Here is a 20775-nt window from a genome sequence, read left to right as displayed (position 1 = left end):
AATTGGAAAACTAATTTAGAGTCTCTATTGATTAAAGAGGTTTGTTTTTTGTTACATGCATTGGTGATATAACAAAAATTAGCTTAATTTAGAAACGATTTAAGTTTAAAATTGAATCGATATTTTTACTTTCATGATAACTTTTATGGAGATTGCTCTAGGCTAGGTGATCCCACATTACGTCTTGACTTCAGGCTTATTATACCAGCACTCATTACACCTGTAAGATTTCACGGCATTCTCCCTCACGGTCTCCTTGCATCACCGTCACTAAAAATGTAATAGGCAGACAGTAGTCGAATTTTTCTATCTGGATAAACGCATTTTGGTTGTATGACTTTTCTTATTTCGAGAAATTAAGCGTTTCACGTTGGCTTTTATATAAGTTAGATAATCTTTATGACACAGAGTAGTATACTAGTTATATATAGTTACCTTTATAACTTAGTTTAGTTTTCGTATTTATACTGATATGATAGTTGTTGTTTTTTATAATACTGATGTTATCCATCTCCGGCAAGCAAAACAAGGCAAAGCTAGTTATAAAAATTGGGGTACAGACATTCTTCACAAATTCTTTGCACAGATTAAGCCATACCAATGCAGTGACTTATTCAATATCGAGGAAGCTTTTGTTTATATGTGAACTCATCTCCTCCTAAACAAGTTGATCAATCCAGATGAAACTTAACAGGCTAACTCAGTAGTTTAAAAGCAAACGAAATTCATGTTAATTTTTCTCATATACTGAAAATTAAAAATATTTGATAGTATAACTCCTATATTGTTACTGCAGTAGCTATTGTAAATTGTTGACTTTGAACAAAACTCACATTATAATCAAATTCTATAAGCCAAAAACTGTAAATAAAATTTTAAGCATTTTGACTTGTTTCCCACATACAGTTATATAATATCCAACTAAAATGCGGAGAATAAAGATGTACTTGCTATTTAAGTTTCCCACTCTTTTCTGATTCATACTATTTTATTGCCACATTAGATCAGACTAGAACAAGCGCTTAAGCCTAAATTAGAGAAGTACTTGATAATTGAAATATACTTTAAATATATATTTTTAGTTATTGATGTAACATATAGTTTTCCTTAGAAGCAAAATTCAAGATAATTATTAAATATAATGCATTAAATGTGCCAAATTCATACAGTAGAAATCTTAACCACATCTCTGTTGTGAAATGGGCTGCTTTATACAGGAAGTGACGCAACTGTTTTCAACTTCCGCTACAGTTTTAAAACAATTTTCTTAAGGAATGAGCATTACCATAGTCATCGATATGCATTGGAATTCGGGGCCGGTACCCCGATTTAATTTCACAATGCCTCAAATCCCAATTTGTTGTCTAGAAAAATAAGAATACATAACCATGAACGATATCATACTAAAACGACGAATATTACCGCACTTGTGGGCCCAAGCCCTAAATCTTTTAAGTACCTTTAAAGCCGCTGAAAATCCTTGTAAAGATGTTGCTTATACACTACTGGCCAAAATCTTAAGACCAATGAACATACAGAAAAAATATGCATTTTGCGTTGAGTAGAGCTTTGAAAGATGAAAATAAGAAAAGAAAAAAAAAAACCTTTTTTTAGCATTTAATAGGGAAAATGTGAACACTTTAGCTTAAATACTAGCTGGTCAAAAGTTTAAGATCATACCAAAAAGAAGTACTAAACAGGGTAGGAATGTTATTCCAAGTGGTGAAGATGGCTTCACGAAGATCATGCACTGTTTGGAATTGACGTCCATTTCTACAGACTTCCCTTGCCATTTACCCCCAAACATTTTCAATGGGGTTCAGTTCGGGCAAACACGCCCGAAAAGAATCACGCTATTCACCATGAAAAAGTCCTTTGTTTTGCGGGCATTGTGGATTGCAGCGTTGTCCTGCTGAAAGATCCACTCACTTCCACACAAGCGAAGGCCTTCAGTCAATAAGGATGCTCTCTCAAACATGCCAATGTAGCCAGCGGCTGTTTGACGCTCCTGTATAACCTGTTCCATGGTTCCATGAAAGGAGAAAGCACCCCAGATCATAATGGAACCTCCTCCACTGTGTCGTGAAGAAAATGTTTCCGGTGGGATATCCTTATTGTGCCAGTAATGTTGGAAGCCATCTGGACCATCCAGGTTAAATTTTTTCTCATCAGAAAACAAAACCTTCGTCCACTTTTCTACATCCCATGTTTGGTACTTTTCAGCAAAGTTTAACCAAGATGTTTCGTGGTGTGGAAGGAGACGTGGCTTGCTTCCCATCTCTTCTGAGAAGTACAGTTTCGTAGTATCTTGTAGCTTTTTCCTCAACTTGGCACCTATTGTCTTCAGCTCAGTCTGTAGTCCCAACTTCTCTTCAAATTTTCAAAAAAGATGTGTGACCTTTTGAAGATTCACATCCTCAATAAGTGAATGCAGTTTGTCTGTGTGCATATTTTTATTTTAAAATAATTTTGGCTTATTTTATTGGGCCAGCACTTTAATAACCAATAGGCCCAAAATATATGATATACGAATGTCTCCTCCCCATTCTTCCTCATTTGTCCATTTTGAAGTCCAAAGATATATTTGTTATTTAAGTGATTTATATGACAAATTTTAAGCCTATTAGTTTCTAACGTTTTGCTAGCTTCAGTGTTTAAACTGTTACATTTATTACATATTATAATTATAATTTATTTCGGACGAGTTGCCGATTTATTATGTTACGTATTTTAACGTATTACTATTTTAAATAACCGGATATTTGAATTTGAATTTAGAAGTTAATAAAATGTTAATGTTAATATGTATCAAATTTATTTATTTGCTAACAAGACTGATACACATAATTTTCTTTCTTAACACAAATATATTTTAATATACAAATATAAATAATACAATTTATAATAACTGTTATTACTAATAGTTGTTAGAAATGATGGTTTATATACAAGAGATTACAAACTTACAGACATTACTAATTTTTATATCTGGTCTAGAATTGAATATTTTATCGACGATCCAGGTTCACGACAAGCAAACTAATTCTGAGTTGGTGTTATCACTCCTCGCTTAAGTTAGCTAGCTGTCGTTTCTTGATTGGCCGCACATCGCTTACAAGCTCACTTCCTATTGATGAAGGTATTTAATGTTCTTATAGAAATTTTAACATCCGAAGTAATTCACTGAAGTTGAGCAGTTTGTAATGTTCAAAATCTATAAGCGTTCCTAGACATGTCCTGTACTTTTCCTATTAACAGACATTAATCACAATTATAGCTTCCTAGGCAAACTGACTGTAGCTGAATAATAATAATAATCTTCTTTGTCTTTCGGCACGTTAATATTTATATACCAATCACGCAAGACGCTAGAATATTCACCAAAATTCGCTTGACAACAATACTGTCACTCACTAGTATAACATACACACCTAGTACATTGCTTATTCTTACTCAAGAATCTTCTACAAATTTCGAGAACAGGCAGGACTTGCACAATACACGGTTAAGAAAATACGTCACATTCAAAAACGAAAACTATATAGAAACAAGGTAGGCACTAAAATAAATGTATAATGGTAAATCCGTTACACTTTGAAAAGTATTTTAGTGGCATGGTACTTTCTTCATGGGTACTTTATATATATATCATTATATATATATCAGTTTAAAATAATTTTATTTTGTTCGACCAGAAAACATGAACAAACGACCTACATTATTGGCCTGAAAATTTTTTCACATGACTAACAACTCGTTTGTATTTTCTGCATGTAGTTTATCGATACTCTTGTTATATGATGAGTGCGTATCTAAAAAAAAAAAATCTTAACGTTTAAATATTTTTTGTTAAACATTTTTTTGATAAAACTATTCGCAGAGAAAATTGTATCGTAGAACAAAAACTTAAGTGTCTTGAAAGTTATTACTTTTATCTTAATAAATCTGAGCAAACGAAATAAATCAAATTAATCTAAATGATCAAATGAAGAAATTTAGTTCCAACTTCAAATTTAAATTTTATTATGATCTAAGACTACATAATTATTGACAATGCATTAATATTTTACTGTTTTTATCAAATATGCATACTTTTTCGCTCAAGTGCTTTGTAAAAGTGAAGTCAAAAATACGCTACTACTTCAGTGTGGAAAAAAACAAATTATTGGGGAAAAAAAGGTATCAAGTCGAATGCGAGAACGTTAATACTTCTTTCATACACTGAACTATTGTGAAGGAACCCTGAATAGATAGACAGATTAAATTCAGTAGCTCTAATAAAAGAACAAATCTACTTATTCTTTGATAGATTGTTTCTCACCATGCTTGTGCTTTGTACGCAAATTGTTAATTAATAACACCATTTGAACCATTCCAGAGACTAATCCGTTACGTCTAACAGAATTTGAAAATTTCAAGCAAATTATTTGGTGCCTTCTCATTACGTTTTCAGTTTCTTTACGAGTTACTCATTAGCTTGTAATGACATTAAGCCGTACTGTAATTTATGGCAAACTACTAAGGTTATCTGCTGGCCCCTTATTTAAAATTATGGCTAAATGTAAGACAGACATTCAACAGCACCCTCAACTTTACGCTAAGGGAGTGACCTTCCCTCTTATAAACGTACCCCCAGTTTAATATGCGAGGAACATTTTGGAGAGTCGATTGGAGTTGAACAAAGATCGCTAGCTCCAACACCCAAAGTGATAATATCAATTAACTTCATTTCTCTTCAGAACATCTTTAAGCGTAATTATTGGTTGACAGTCCAGGGGCGTAGATTTTTTACACCCGATGGGGGGGATGTTTTTTGCAACCACTTATGTGGACTGCTCAATTTGCAAATTGGTAATCTCTGATTACGTGAACCTCAAAGCTGTAAACATGCAGTCGCAGAGTAATCTTGTTGCCACGATACTTCAAGGTTTCCATTTAGATTCGTATAAGTGAGGTGTTGTGAACAGTTTTCAAAATGTTAATAGAATAAAGACAAATGTGTCACAAATTAACTGCCACATGAATTTATTCCTGCACACTGCGCAGTATAAAAGATTGCCATTATACTTGAAAAGGTTACTAATAACTTTCATTGAATGAATTACATTTTCAAATATTAATAAAATTAGTAATTACCCTTCATAAGTTTATATCTACTGAAAAACTGCACATGTTGTTTGATAAAAATAACTAAAATGTCTTTGCGAACTCTTGAAAATTACACATCAATACAATGTAGCACATAATTATTCATACTTTTCATTGAAGTAAGATTCGTTTAGTCCTCTAGTCTACATGTTCCCAAACGTAGACCTCCTTTGTGATGATTTGTTTATGAATTCTTTCATAAGCTTTTCTGTATTTATCTTGTCGACCTCATCCTTGTGAGTGTGACAAACTGCCACATGATTGAGGCGGCACTGAGACATAGTTGAACTTAACCACGTCTTCGGCAGTCTTAATGCAGAAAAGCAGTGTTCACATTCGCAGCTGGATACTGGACATACAAGCAAAATGTTCACTAAATATCTGCTGGCTCGTTTCATGCATTTTACAGTAAGGTCCTTCGCACCTTTCAGAGATACTGCTTTTGTTGTTCCTTTGAACATGGACAACTGAAACTCGAGCCGTTGTGCAGAGATTTCTCGATAGAAGTTTATAATGGAGTTGTGAATCTTGCCAGATGTGATCAGTATAAGTGTTAGATATTGCCTCAAGTCATTGTTGTCTGCATTAAACCTAGTGGTCAGATGTTATATGACTGTGTCCACAAATTCAAAATGTTGGCTTCTGTAGTAATCTCTAGTTGTTGCAATTGGGGGGTCTACGAATGCGTGGTAGTTCAATAGGCACTAAATTTAGGGACGTTACCTTTTCCTCAGCTTCATCATATATCTTGTTGTAATTTTCCTGTGTTCGCAATGCCCGCAATTGCTCTCTTTCCAAATATATCTCTGTATAATGGTGAAGTGGTGCAAACATTGTCAAAAATTTAGTCACAGCGACACCCCTCAAATATTTGGTGAACACACAAAAACAGATTTTAAACATTACCTTGATTTATGTTTGTTTTGAATTTCGCACGAAGCTACTCGAGGGTAATCTGTGTTAGCCGTCCCTAATTTAGCAGTATAAGACAGTATAAGGGAAGGCAGCTAGTTATCACCACCCACCGCTAACTCTTGGGCTACTTTTTTACCAACGAATAGTGGGATTGACATTATAACGCCCCCACGGCTGAAAGGGTGAGCATGTTTGGCGCGACGGGTATGCGAACCCGCGCCCCTCGGATTACGAGTCGCACGCCTTAATACGCTTGGCCATACCGGGCTCCTTGATTTGTGAATAAGATGGGTATATATTTACAATCCATATTCCGTATGTTTACTTTCGATTCATACGAGTCCAGTTATGACATTTAAATAAAATATTGCAACAAAACAAACCCTTATTTGAGTCAATTACAGATAGTCTAAATATATTTAAAACTTTCTGTAATGCAAACACCCTTATAAAGGTTAAAATCTCTTGAGTTTATTTTGCAAATTACCATATCTCACATTTCCTTAACATTAAACATTTACGTAATAAAATTTTGATTAACATGAAAAAATAATTTTGTACTACGTCGTTAAGATTGCAATAGTAGAATATCTAGCATACATGTGAAAATACAAGAACGCTAATAACGCTGAAAAAACGAACATGTTTGGTGTGAGGAAGATTCGAACTCGCGATCCTCGGACTAGAGTCGAGTGCCTTAACCTCCTGGCCATCCCGGGGTTCTAATAGATCTCATTCTCAACAGAACGCTTAGTTATACAAGAATATTTCATAGTACAACTTGGTTACTTAGTTAATAGAATATCATGTTATACAAATTATACTTAGCTGATCTAATTGCTTAAATCATCAGGAAAATACCTGTTTACATAAACCATAGACAATAACACTATGTAACAAAAATTTTGTTCCTGGATAGTATGTGGTACTTCTTAATTGCTTATGTTGTAAAAGTACAGAAAATGGCCATTATTCCTCTCAAACTTTGCTTTTTGTGGCCTGTATAATGAAATTTAGAAATTAACCTATTTTCTATGTAAAAACGGGCAAATTTGCACATTTTCATTTACATAAGGTCTGAGTAAAACAACATATGAATCAAGATTTACATGTATTTATATTAAAGTTATACAAAAATGAACAAAAATGTTTAAAAGTGAGTAGTTTTTCAAGATTTGCGTATCAGCCCCCAAATATCATGTTTTCGTTATACGCTCCCAGGTCACAAAAGCAAAGTCTGTGAAGAAAAATAGGTCTTTTCCATTTACTTTGGGCGTAAGCAATTGGGAAATAACTATCTCTGCCAAGGAACAAGAAAAAGTAAAAAATTTATTACATAATGTAACACTCTCTCGTGATACCATATAAATTGTTCTTGGTGCATCTACGTTGCTGTCTTCTTAAAACAATAGGATATGTTTAAACAATTCTCAACTTGTTAGCTTACGATACCCTGGCTTAGACATATCGGTCTTCAATGTGTTTAAAACGAACAGTAGTTAATGTGTTATTTTTCATATCAAACAAAGCTCAATTCAGTCCATTCAACCTCGCTGGACAAGACGTGACGTAATATTACCATCACTGTTTGTTTACATGAAAGTTCCTCAAACGGTTCTTGAAAAAAGTTTTATAATTATCATAGGATCAAACTTTCGCGTCACTGAAAATTTCGCGCTGATAACTCCATCAGAATAATGACACAATTTTTTATCGATTTGGTAATGATCAGTTTATTGTAATAATTTCAAATTCATAGTTTACTGACAATACCATATATCAAGAATAACGTAATGGAAATTTGTAATTTTTATGATAATTTAAACTATACAGGAAATCCCATATTATTTGTCTGAAAATTAACAGAAAAACTGCTAATAACTGGGGTGTTTCAATTAACTGTAAGTAAGATATCCTTTTACCAAATTTACTATTTTAGCATGTATGCAACAATGTATTTTGGAAAATATTTATACGTACGTACTTAAATGCAAAATAAGTGGGAAAAGGTAGCAGTAATGATATAGAAAAGTATTTTAGTAGTCCAGAAGTCTGGGACTTCAAAGTGTCCCGAAACCTAAAGTTTTTCGTCTAAACCAAGGCTATCGCAGAAATATTTCGGTTGAAAAACAAAATAAAATGGCAGCTAGAAATAACGAAACGTTGTTTGTTTCGAATATTTGCGCAAAGGTACAAAACGATTATTTGTGTCAGTCGTCTTTAATTTTGAGAACATGCACTGAAAGTAAGCCAGTAAGTTAATGGAACTTGCCACTGACTCTCCAGTTAGGATTGTTGTTTGTTTGAAGTTTAGCATAAATTACACAATAGGCTAATTGTCTACCATGAGTATCGAAACCCTATGTTTTGTATTTAAGTACACAGACATAACGCTGAGCCACTGGAAGGGAGATCTTGTGCTAGGATAATCGAATAGTGCGATTCGTTATAACTAAGATTCGGCCGTCTTTATTATAACGCACTCATGGCCCCAAAATATGAGTCGCAATTTTGTACAAGAAGAGAACGAACCATAAATATTCAAATTCACAGGCGGGAAGATCACCGTAAGGCTACACCCAACCTAATAATGGAATGAAGTATATCATTAATTCGTAACTGAGAATGTACTTCGTCCAATGAATTTTTTTTCTTTTCCAGTTCCATAACAAATGACTTTAAAGGGTATAAAAATATTTCAATTTTACACTAAAAATACCCGTAAGATATCTAACCAAGAGCACTCATGGACAGTTGTGACTGTCTTTCAACAACTAATGTTATTATGTAATCATAGTTGACTTTCAAAAATATATTTCTAAACGTAAATACATACATGCAGCAAGTTTCGTCCTTTTATAATACAAATAAATATTTTGCAAGAATTTGTTAATGATATTCCTTAAACAATTAAACAATAAATGTTATTGTATAATTCATGCCATAATATAATAGTTGTTGATGTAAACAAATGGTTTGTATCAATAGTGTTCCGAATGCCAGTTTAAATATTGTGGTTCAGCCAACCTGACAAGTTCTGTATTGAGCTTAACGCATCGTTAGCAATGGATTAGTAGACAAAGCATGGTCGAAATATTATTTAAATTCTTCTTGAAAAACCCTAAGGAACTGAAAAAATAATGCAGTGTTGAAAATATATGAGGCATCATACTGATGTCTTACGAAAAGTTTAATTAATCAATAAAGTTATTGAAAAGTAATCTAGGATGTCCTTCAAAATAATATAAACGGTATCTAAAATCACATCAACCCAGACGGTTTGCTTCAGTATAATTATAATTGCTTTTTTAACTTTATAAACTAGATTATCCTCCATACAAGATAATCAATAATATGTACCATCCAATACAATCAATAGACTCAATACCTTTTTTTTTTACAACACAACCAAAACGATATCCTTTAAAATTAGAATTGAGAATGTCTTTCAGTAATAAACATTCGAATATTTTCCAGTAAAAAAAATAATCATTTTCAACAGTGTAAACTAAAATGGTATTTTACAATATAATTAGGAATATTTTACATTGTAATAACCAATCTTCGTCAAAAACAAAGTACATCCTTTAACAATCTAAATAAAAACAAACTATGATGAAAACCACTTACCTATAAATTACGCATTCTATTATTCTATAATACAAACAACAATATCCTTCAAATATTGAATCAGTTATGTAATTTAACTAAATTTATCAACAGTTAATTCAAGAATATTCGTGAAAATCAAGACTATTCAACATTAATCTCGTTCAAACTATAAAAGAGAACTTGTAAACATACTTTCTTTAATAATTTAGTGAAATGTTTTTATTGATTATATTCATAAGACTTTTCATGGAACAAGAAAAATAATTTTAGCAATCAAATGGTTGCAAAATTAAGCTCTCCAATTTTCAGTAATGCAACTACAAATTTATATCACACTAAGAATACCGAGCAAAATGCAATTACAATATCTTTCTTAAAATAAATCAATAATTTCTTTCAGTAAAATGAAAAGAGTCCTTCAACAATATAATGACAAATATAACTTGAGACATAATTAAAGTTGTTCGTAAAATGTAAAATATGTGTTTAGAAATAGTTTCATAATAAAAGAATCTCCAGCATAGTCATGAATAGCCTTCAACTGTGCAATGAAGAATATTTGTCATGCAATGAAAGTTAAAACGTATCTTAGTGATTCAACTAACTTTAAAGGTAATGAGATATTTCAGTAGTATAAGAAGAATATAGTTACACAATTTAATCAAAATTGTGTTTCATCTTATAACAATAACGATTAATAATAGTTCAAGTAAGAATAATTTCAAAGAAACTATATTGTTGGTCACTCAGTACAATTCAGATGGATTTACAAGTGTCAAGTTAATAATGTCAATCATTTATTGATTCAAGGCTTGATTAATTTAGGTGATTTTTTTTCTTGTTTCGCGCAAAGCTACATGAAGGCTATCTGCGCTAGCCGTCCCTACTTTAGCACTGTAAGACTAGAGGGAAGGCATCTTCTAGCCATCTCTGTGCAGCGCCAACTCTTGGGCTACATTTTATCAACGAGTAGTGGGATTGAGTGAACGTTATAATTCCCCCACGGTTGAAATGGCGAGCATGTTCGATGTGACGAGGTTTCGAACCGCTACCCTCAGCTTACAGGGCGAGCGCGCTAACCACCTTGGCCAAGACAGGCCTTAATTAAGGTATATCGTTCAAATATATAAACATCTTGTTCGACAATTATATCAAGAATTTCTCTTTAAGTATAATCATGAAAGTTCTTCGATAATACTACAACTCTTACAATAAAATTATGAAACGTGCGTCAACAATACAGTGCCCTTCAAAATTGATTTATTAAACTTTTCCTTTTTTTTTGACACAACTAATGACGTATTTCATAAAATTTATTAAAATATTTTTCAACAGTACTATCCAAAGGTTTCACTTCTACGTAATCATAAAATCGAAAATTATTCGATTAAAAACAAATAAAACAACACTGACGTGAATGTAAGCTATAAGAAAGGTTTAGCCTCAGTTGGTCATAGTGTACACTTGATACCTTGTATGTATGTAGTTGTCTATTCCAAACCATAAAATGAACAAGAACAGATTTTCTGTTTTTCATCTGTCAGAACTATACATTTTAATTAGTAAAATTCTATATACTAAGTTAAGCGCAGGATACGTAACACAGTTTAAAAATACCTAATCTACCCAGTGCTTTGTTCCATCTTCACATGGTCCATAGTATAATAACTAATTAATCAAAGATGAGTCTCATTATTTTTAAAGCTAAAACATCTTTCTTTAGTTTAATGATTTTAGTAAAAATACGCTAAATTAAGTAAGTTGTTACTTAAGTGTTTTTGAATTATGAAGTCCTTCATTTACTTCACTATACATCTATAAGCTGCAAGTAGATGTATTATTTAAGATAGAAAATACATTTTACTATTTGCATACTCAACAAATCTGCATAGTTTACGCTAAAACAGTATATCTATATTATACAGCAATGAAACGACCATTATTTTTCTTAATATATATTTTAGAAATTATTAAGAACCATAAACACTATTCTGCACATTAAGGCTAACTACAAAATACAGATGTAAACAGTCGTTACTGCTAAGAAGCACTAGTCCTCTTCATTTATTCTTTACGTAGCTTACATTACAACCAACTGTATGACCCTATTGTCTTTGTTTATTTATCTGACGTTTCTGTTTGAAAAAAGTGTCGTCTAATCTATAACTAAAAACAAAAATCATACTCATCCAGAAAGCCAGTTGCAGTAATCACTGCAAAACCAAGAATTAAAACAAGAAAATGTTGTTATCTTTGAAATACTGCTTTTACTTTTCACATGGACCATTCCTTTAACTCATGTTTCGTAATTAACTTTTATAACTAGATGTTATATAATATTTATTTCAGTATTCCAAGTTCTCCATCCAAATATTAATTTGGTGACTTCGCTGATAAAACTCTTAAATAATTTTAAATTCCCTAGGAACAAAAAGCGTACACGTAACTTTCAAGACATATACGAACAATTATTTCATCCAGCTATATTTCGAAATGTTTAATTTGTAAATAATGTATTATTGTTATTGTCGATTATGTAAAATCAAAATTATAAGGTCATGAGGATATGATATTTCTAATGTAACTTACTTTTATGTAACTATTTGAAAAATGCGCACAATTAATATCTGCAACTCTTCTCACGCAAAGAGATGAAAGAAAGAATAGTGATCGTTTTGTCAATTGTATCGAACGACGAGAATAACAAGAAAACTAAATATCTTAGTAAATATGTATGAAGATTAGAACATGATAATTTAAACTGTAGTATTAATGTTACCTATTTTTCAAATACTATTGTTACGTATTATATTAGATGAGTCTCCGATTTATTATGTTACATACGTTTCGTATTACGATTTCAAAGAGCCGGGCATTTTACTTTCAATTTAGAAGTTAAGTAAATGTCAATATATATGAAATTTATATCTGCCAACAAGACTGAAATATATTTTAATATACAAACAACAATATAATTTATAATAATGGTTATTACAAATAATTATTTATATACAAAAAATTTACAAACGTACAATATTCTGTCTTCTATCTGTTCTGTAACTCAACATTTTATCGACAGTACAGGTCCACGACGAGCGAATTAATTTTATATTAAAACACAGATGCACTTCACTTGATGGGAATGTTAACTAGCTCTGTTCTTGTTTGGCCTAACGCTGTTTATGAGCTCAGATTTTACAGAGGATTATATATAATGTCGTCGTAGAAATAATGAGGTCCAAAGTTAATTCTCTGAAATTGACCATTTTATAATGTTTGAAATTTATAAACGTTTCTGGTCAAATTGTATAGTCTTCCGATTAATAAGCATTAACTACAATTATATCTTCCGAGACTTAAAGCATACTGACTGTAACTGACCATCAATATATAACTGTCTCTTAGCGCGTCGATTTACAAACTTTTTAGAAAACGTTCTCGAAAGTGCACTTAGCAACAATACCGTCAATTATTAATATTACATACACACCTAGTACTTTGCTGATTCTTATACTCGAGAATATTCAACAAATTTAGAGAGCAGGCGGAACTTGTTCAATACAAATTTAACAATATAAGTTAAATGCAGTTCTAAATATACATTTAACTGAAAGTAACGCAGATATTAAAATAATATTAAATCCTTTACATTAATGCCAGTTTATATTCCTTGTAGTTAGTACAAGACATTATAAAGATGCAGATCACCACTATCAAAGGTCTTTTATTACTTTTGTTTAGTTTTCGTGTACTGCGTTAATAATAATATGTGGAATTCTTCGAAACTAATTTATTACAGTGGTATTTTTATCTCTTCAAAAATGTGAATTTTGGTCAGAATCGAAAGTGCAATGTTGAAAATAAGCTTGGTAGCCACCCCTGTAAATGTTTATATTTCTTTAATTCGCAAAATTATGAAGTATAGAAATAGTTATTTAGGAACCTATAAAGTCTGTTCTTTACCATCACGATTCTAACAACCTAAGTTAACAAGTATACGAACATTTATTTAGTTAATATCGTTATACGGTTTGTAAATAATTATCTACGTTTTGTTTTGATTTCTCGTTATAGTCTGTGATATTAGTAATATTATATAATAAGCATGTGAATATTTCTCTACTTAATGTCATTGCAGAGATAGAAATCAGTACTTACTAATCTACAGATTATCTCTCTAATTTCCTGATTGAAAAACACTTACCACAAACTGATCTGTAAAAGATACGTCATCTTTCTTATCATGCTGACTTTGTCTCAATCCCGGTCTATACACTCCTTTCGGCGGAGCTGTGGACACTCCTGATCCACTGTAGTTCATTATAAGTTAAACTAATTAGATATAACAGGTGTCAAACGTATTCTAGGTGTCTAACTGACCAGCGATTACTTTTATACTAAATAAATTCCACTTCAAAGCAAACGGGACTCTTGGATGGAACCTGATAAGATAGCTCAGCACACCGACTGCTGGACACTGTTTGCTGTCAGCTCACCACTGGGCGTGGATCGTAAACCGATCGTGCTGTGGATGAAGTAACGGGAATTCTGCAGTGCAGCTACCTTTAACAAGCGAGACATGACCAGCGCAGTGTGCACTGCGTAACTCGGGAAAATTTGGGCACACGCTTAGCCTGAATATTGAAGTGTTTATACATTACATTAATATGCGTTCAACTAGTAAGTTTCATTACAAGTATTCATACAGTAAATAAATTAGAGATACAATTTTATTTAGCTAATTTTGTTCATCTTTTACGTAAAGAAACGTATTAAACTCAAAACGAGCCCAGTAAGTGAATGTTTCCACGTTGTTAAGATTTGAGTATCACTCAAACAGAACTCTAGGAATACTAGATGAGAATTTTAGAACGAAATCGTTTACATAGGTTTTCATAACTTCAGACAAGAGAAAACTATTCCGTCCGAGAAAAACTCAATTACATGAGGAAAGAAGTGTTCTAACATAGGACTACAGATTTTTCTTTGATAAACTGTCAGCCAATAAGAACAGATTTCACTCGGATAATATTCACCCACAAACAAAGAAGAAGTGTAAAATAGTTGAAACTAAAAGAAAAGCATTTATAATAATGATATGATTATACCCGAAGAAACAAAATTTTTGAAGTATGATTGAAAGCCAGAAAGAATCCCTCTCTCTTTAAGCGTGCTTATATATATATGAATTTTGTTGGCTAATGTACAACAAGAAAATATTTTATCTATGATACAAAGTTTAATCAAAAGTGACTATTTGGAAACTAGATGTAACTGAGGCTAATTAGCTAGCCATAACTGAGGCTAAGTAGACTTCTAACCTAAACTAATGCAATTATTGTAACTGAAGTCAACTTGACAGCAGGAACTGAAATTAATTCAACAGCCATAACTGAGCACCATAAATTAGACAAACTCTTGAGCTAAAAATGGGCCTAACGGGACATCCATAGCTAAAATTAACTAGACACCATACCTTAGATCAACTCATCAACTGTAACTGGCGCTAACTGAACAGCTATAACTGAGTTTAACTAGGCACCATAACGCAGACTAAATTGTTAGCTGCAACCAAAATGAGCTTGACAGCCCTATAGACAAATAATAATGACATAACTACCTAGCTTAGGTTCATTTTGACTAATTAAACTTTTTGTTTATGCTTCTCGGTGGTCGTACAGAAGAAATGTGGCTTAAGTTGTACAGGGATTAAGTAATCAGATTAAAACGATTTTGGGATATCACCGTATCGTGATAATCCTCGTTGTCACGTTCGGTCATGCTTTATCTGACGACCGTGCATTTCGATAATAACCCTCCAGAACATATTTCATTGCTTTAATCTCCAAAACACATCACTCTTCCATGTCGGTTTTACATATTTCATCACGAGAACAATGGTTTTCCAGTGCTAGTTTCAACAGTTTGGTCGCATAGAAATGTAAAGGCGGCTTTACTGACATGTTTTCGAATAAAATATCACGAATTCGCATTTAATTCTCGAGCTACTTAATGTATATGACAGTTCATTGGATATGTCGTGAAAGCAACTTGTGTGCGCATAACTTGTCGCTTTTCCATACAGAGATCCTTTTCATTTATGTTCTGTACCTAGGGATGCGGAAAGTTTTTGTTACTGACCTTTGGTTTCGTGAGTTCTCACCTTTGCTTACTCAAGCTGGTGTCCGACATTATGCAGGTCTACTTTTGAATGGTCGAGATGTTCTAAATTGATCCATAGCCCTTCGTTTTCCAATGCTGTTAAAAGATATTCCGTTTTGGAAATTCTAAATGTCCGATCTGAACATATCTTTGTTGTACAAGTATATGAATATTTTGCGTCGGGAAGAGCTGTTACACATTATTCCCCAACGCCTCTCCAATGAACTCACACTGTCCACGTAACGCGAATAAATATCAAAATATAGTTCTGATACATTCCATCATTCAGTTGTGGTTGTTATGTAGCTTGATAATTCCTATATTCAAAATCGTTGTAATATAACATACTTATACCAAAAAATAGCGCTAGTTTCTATTCTCCTCAGTTTCTCTTTAAAAACTGAAACAGTTGATTACAGTACGTTAATAACAATAATATTACACATTACGACAAAAATCATACATACAGCACCACACAACTTACTCAGAAGGAGGTTTTTAAGTACCAGCTGTTAACGAGAATTTTTACTTTATAAAGTTAGTTCAATAATAGTTACAGGTATTTTTCACACACAAGATAACAGCCAATAAGAGATGACTTAACTTTTACTCAACAACTGCTAGTCTAGGCTGCTTGTTAAGAAAAGTAATAATAGGAGTACAAAGTCAACTTTATGATACACTGTACTAGATACATTTGAAGCTGCATTTTTTTCAGTTAAAAAACAATTTTCACTTGAAACCATTTTCTCTAAAAAATTCGGTTTCAATACGCACGCACACTAACTATCAACATAATTAGTATATAAGATATAATAATAAATTTCGAAGAGGAACAGTAATAACAGTAACTAAAACAAAAGCAAATAGTGCAAAGTAAAGAAATAAATAAGGCTACTAACAATACATAACTCAGAACATGTATTTTGTCAATCAGCTTTAAAAAATAATTTATTGCTTCCTCCGCTTGCGTGAAACGCTTATTTATTGGTTTCCGATTTTTTATTTGGATGATATAACTTAACACTCCTACGAAAAGTGGGGCCTAATAGGCCCCAGAGCAACTTGAAAGGTTATTAATATTAGGCTAATAATTTTGTATTTAAATGAAATTGCCATTTAAATCCATTAATGAATGGATTAACGAGATTCCCACTGTCCCTATCTACTATCTAGCGAAACCACAGCCAGGGGAACGGGCTTGGAGAAATCAGGACTAGAAACGTCTTTTCGTTGGAGTGTTAAAAAATACCAGCAACCCCGTAAAACAAAAGTTCTGCTTGTCACTGGCTAAAGTTTAACATTAAAACAGAAAAATAGTTACAATACTGGTCTCTTAATTTTCTCTAAGGAAGCAAAGAAACTTACAAGTAGAGTGTGGAAGCTATTTCCAATGCAATAATAGAGGATATTAAGTCAGATTTTGAATTTAAATAAAAAAGGTATCCATCGAACAGGAAAAAAAAAGATTAGAGAGTGTTTTTTAACGTTCAGATCAATTTATTAAGAGCATGAACAATGAAAAGATAGACAAACATACTCATAAACAAATATAGCTAAATAGAAGTGTACGTGCACGAAACAAAAATAAATAGTAGGACAGAGAAATGAAACTATCTACAAAAAGTAAAAAAAATTACGTCTGAACATAAGACGAAAGGAAAAATACGCATAGAAAGATAACACTATGTAACACAAATCTCATTCCTGTTATTTCTTAATTGCTTATGTTGTAAAAGTACAGAAAATGGCCATTATTCCCTTCAAACTTTGCTTTTGTGACCTAGAAAATAAAATTTAGAAATTAACCTATTTTCTATGTACAAACGGGTAAATTTGCACATTTTCGTTTAAATAAGGTCTGAATAAAACAACATATGAATCAAGATTTACATGTATTTATACTAAAGTTATTCAAAAATGTTTAGAAGTGAATAGTTTTTCGATATTTGCGACTTTAGTGTAAATCACTTTCACGCAACAGCCCCCAAATAGTCTCCCATCATGTTTTCGTTTGGTTTTTTTGGTTTTTGGAATTTCGCACAAAGCTACTCGAGGGCTATCTGTGCTAGCCGTCCCTAATTTAGCAGTGTAAGACTAAAGGGAAGGCAGCTAGTCATCACCACCCACCGCCAACTCTTGGGCTACTCTTTTACCAACGAAGAGTGGGATTGACCGTCACATTATAACGCCCCCACGGCTGGGAGGGCGAGCATGTTTGGCGCGACTCGGGCGCAAACTCGCGACCCTCAGATTACGAAGCGCACGCCTTAACGCGCTAGGCCATGCCAGGCCCTCATGTTTTCGTTATACACTCCTTGGCCCGGCATGGCCAAGCATATTAAGGCGTGCGACTCGTAATCTGAGGGTCGCGGGTTCGCATCTCCGTCGCGCCAAACATGCTCGCCCTTTCAGCCGTAGGGGCGTTATAATGTGACGGTCAATCCCACTATTCGTTCGTAAAAGAGTAGCCCAAGAGTTGGCGGTGGGTGGTGATTACTAGCTGCCTTCCCTCTAGTCTTACACTGCTAAATTAGGGACGGCTAGCACAGATAGCCCTCGAGTAGCTTTGTGCGAAATTCCAAAACAAACAAAAAACACTCCTTGGTAGCGGCGTTCAAAGTCCAGTATATGTTGGTGGAAGCACTCGCCTTGCTCCTTTGAGTATGCTCCCATGTTCTCCTTGAATTTATCAAGAGGAGGATCAGGGATATGGATTTTCATGGACATCCTGCAGCTCATTTTGCCATAGTCCTTCACGAGAGCCTCAACAAGTTCCACATAACTTTCGACCTTGTGATTGCTCAAGAAGCCCTGAACTACTGTGACAAAGCTGCCCCAAGCTTTTTCTTTCTTCCTACTGAGCTTCTTGGGGAATTCTGTGCATTCCAAGACCTCATTTATTTGTGGTCCAACAAAGACACCAGCCTTTGCCTCAGACAGTTTAGGGAAGAAGTCTCGAAGGTACTTGAAGGCTGCAGACTCCTTATCAAGAGTTGGGACAAATTGTTTCATAAGACACAATTTTATGTGTAATGATGGGAACAACATTTTCTGGAGGTCCACTAGTGGTTCACACTTGACATTGTGCCTCCCCACAGAGAACTCGGTTCGTTGTGGCCATTGTTTCCTGTTGTAGTGCGCTGCGGTGTTCCTGCTATCCCAAAGGCAAAGATAACAGGCAAACTTGGTGAAACCTCCTTGGAAACTCATCAGGAATGCCACCATTTTGAAGTCTCTGATATCCTCCCAGCCATACTCATTATACTTCAAGGTCTTGACGCTGTTGTATTCCTCTTTGAGATGCACCGAATCAGCCAGGGTACTTATTCTTGTTATGGCTTTGAGGCTTCTGGATGAGTTATCAATGAAGAGGCGCCACTCGTTCGGGTTACAGGCAATTTCAATTGCCTCGTACAGACCGGATACGTTTTGGCAGAAACAGAGTCCATCTTGACGAATGAAGAAGCTTAGAAAATGTCGGTGACGCCTCCTCTGACTTGCGACTTCCATACGTTCATCTAACAAATCCCACTCCTTGAGCCGAGATGTCAAAAGCTCCTCATTCGACTTTGTTAAACCAAGATTTCTGATCAAGTCATTGAGGTCTCTTTGGTTGGGGTAGTATGGGTTTCTCTCACCAGCTGCACCTCTGAAATTGTAATCTGATCTTCAACTTCTACCTCCACTTCTGATTTGCTGCTCTTTTCTGAGAATGGCTACTTTCTTTCTGACGGAGTGGGTACAGAGAGCTTAGGACAGTGTAGTACTGGGTCGATGGATGATGAAAGGTCTGGATACATGATAGCAGATGCATTCTTGCCAGCCGACGTTTGGAAGGGTCCACCATGCAGAAGTAGCAATTGCTTGAGTAATCAGTGGGTTCACGCCAATGTTTTGGAATAGTGAATTCCATGGCTCTCTTTCCTCTCTGTACCATCCTGCAAAAGAGAAAAATAAAATTGTTATTCTTTGATAGATTGTTTAGGCAGACTAAGGCCCAACATGGCCAGATGGGTTAAGGCGTTCAAATCCCCGTCGCACCAAACATGCTCGTTCTTTCAGCCGTGGGGGTGTTATAATGTAACGGTCAATCGCACTATTTGTTAGTAAAAGAGTAGCCCAAGAGTTGGCAGTGGCAGGTAATGACTAGCTGCCCTTCCTCTAGTCTTACACTGCTAAATTAGGGACGGCTAGCGCAGATAACCCTTGTGTAGCTATGCGCGAAATTAATAAAAACAAAAGAGACAATTCTGCAGAGTATTCATGATGAACCTTTGTAGAATAGACGGCAACTTGAAGAAGAAAGGCGGAAGATTTTCGAAACGTCGTCCTCTACACTTGTGCCTCCACAACAGGCAGTTACCGTCCATTCTACAAAGTTTCATCAAAATTGTTATTATGAAGAATAAATTTAATTCATCCACAAGAGATTCATACAAAATATTTTATATGTGATATTTTTTCTATACTGTTGGAAATTAAAAAAATAAATTAAAAGATATTTAAATTTTAAATGGTTTAAAATTTGAATAACATAAAATCTTACTATTCAAACAAGCAAAAATTGTCCGTCTTGCCTTCTAGAGTTTTTTTGTTGTTGTTGATGTTGTTTTTTTGCAGTGCTCGCAGGTAGAATGAGGTGCTCAGGGTTTGTCTTGATCTCCGACGGGCATGCCGAAATATGCTATGTAGGCTTCACACATTTTAGCAGATGCTGTCACAAAGCACTTTTTCGCTCTTGTCTTGATAAATTGGCCACATACATAACAGAATGCGTCTAAAGAATGCTTGCAGCTTCTTGATGCCTCCTTTGATAAAATCAGATAGGTCTACGTGTTCACTTAGGCAGCTAGATCTAAACTGAAGTGGTGAGTCCCTGTATACACACTGCTAGCCAAAATCTTAAGGCCCATGAACATAATATGCATTTTGCGT

At 34.0% G+C, this 20775-nt stretch overlaps 1 protein-coding gene and 1 long non-coding RNA gene across 4 annotated transcripts in view; one reads left to right on the top strand and one right to left on the bottom strand.

Annotated features, from left to right (window-relative positions):
* LOC143222246 (prolyl endopeptidase FAP-like) overlaps positions 1-14031 on the bottom strand; it is a 163858-nt gene extending 149827 nt beyond the window's left edge. For 2 of the 3 annotated variants that reach the window (XM_076448479.1, XM_076448482.1), the window contains exon 1: positions 13880-14024. In XM_076448479.1, the coding sequence (XP_076304594.1) occupies positions 13880-13996 (117 nt within the window). In that variant the 5' untranslated portion in view covers positions 13997-14024. Of the gene's footprint in view, positions 1-13879 lie in introns of all 3 variants that reach the window. The other variant, XR_013012124.1, reaches the window with a different exon arrangement.
* LOC143222252 (uncharacterized) overlaps positions 1-20775 on the top strand; it is a 71270-nt gene that overhangs the window by 42526 nt on the left and 7969 nt on the right. The window lies entirely within an intron of this gene.

Source organism: Tachypleus tridentatus, chromosome 8 (genome assembly GCF_004210375.1).
Source record: "Tachypleus tridentatus isolate NWPU-2018 chromosome 8, ASM421037v1, whole genome shotgun sequence".
In the NCBI taxonomy this organism is placed as follows: Eukaryota; Metazoa; Arthropoda; class Merostomata; order Xiphosura; family Limulidae; genus Tachypleus; species Tachypleus tridentatus.
Note: the sequence above shows the minus strand (reverse complement) of the source record. Positions and strands in the feature narration are given on the sequence as shown.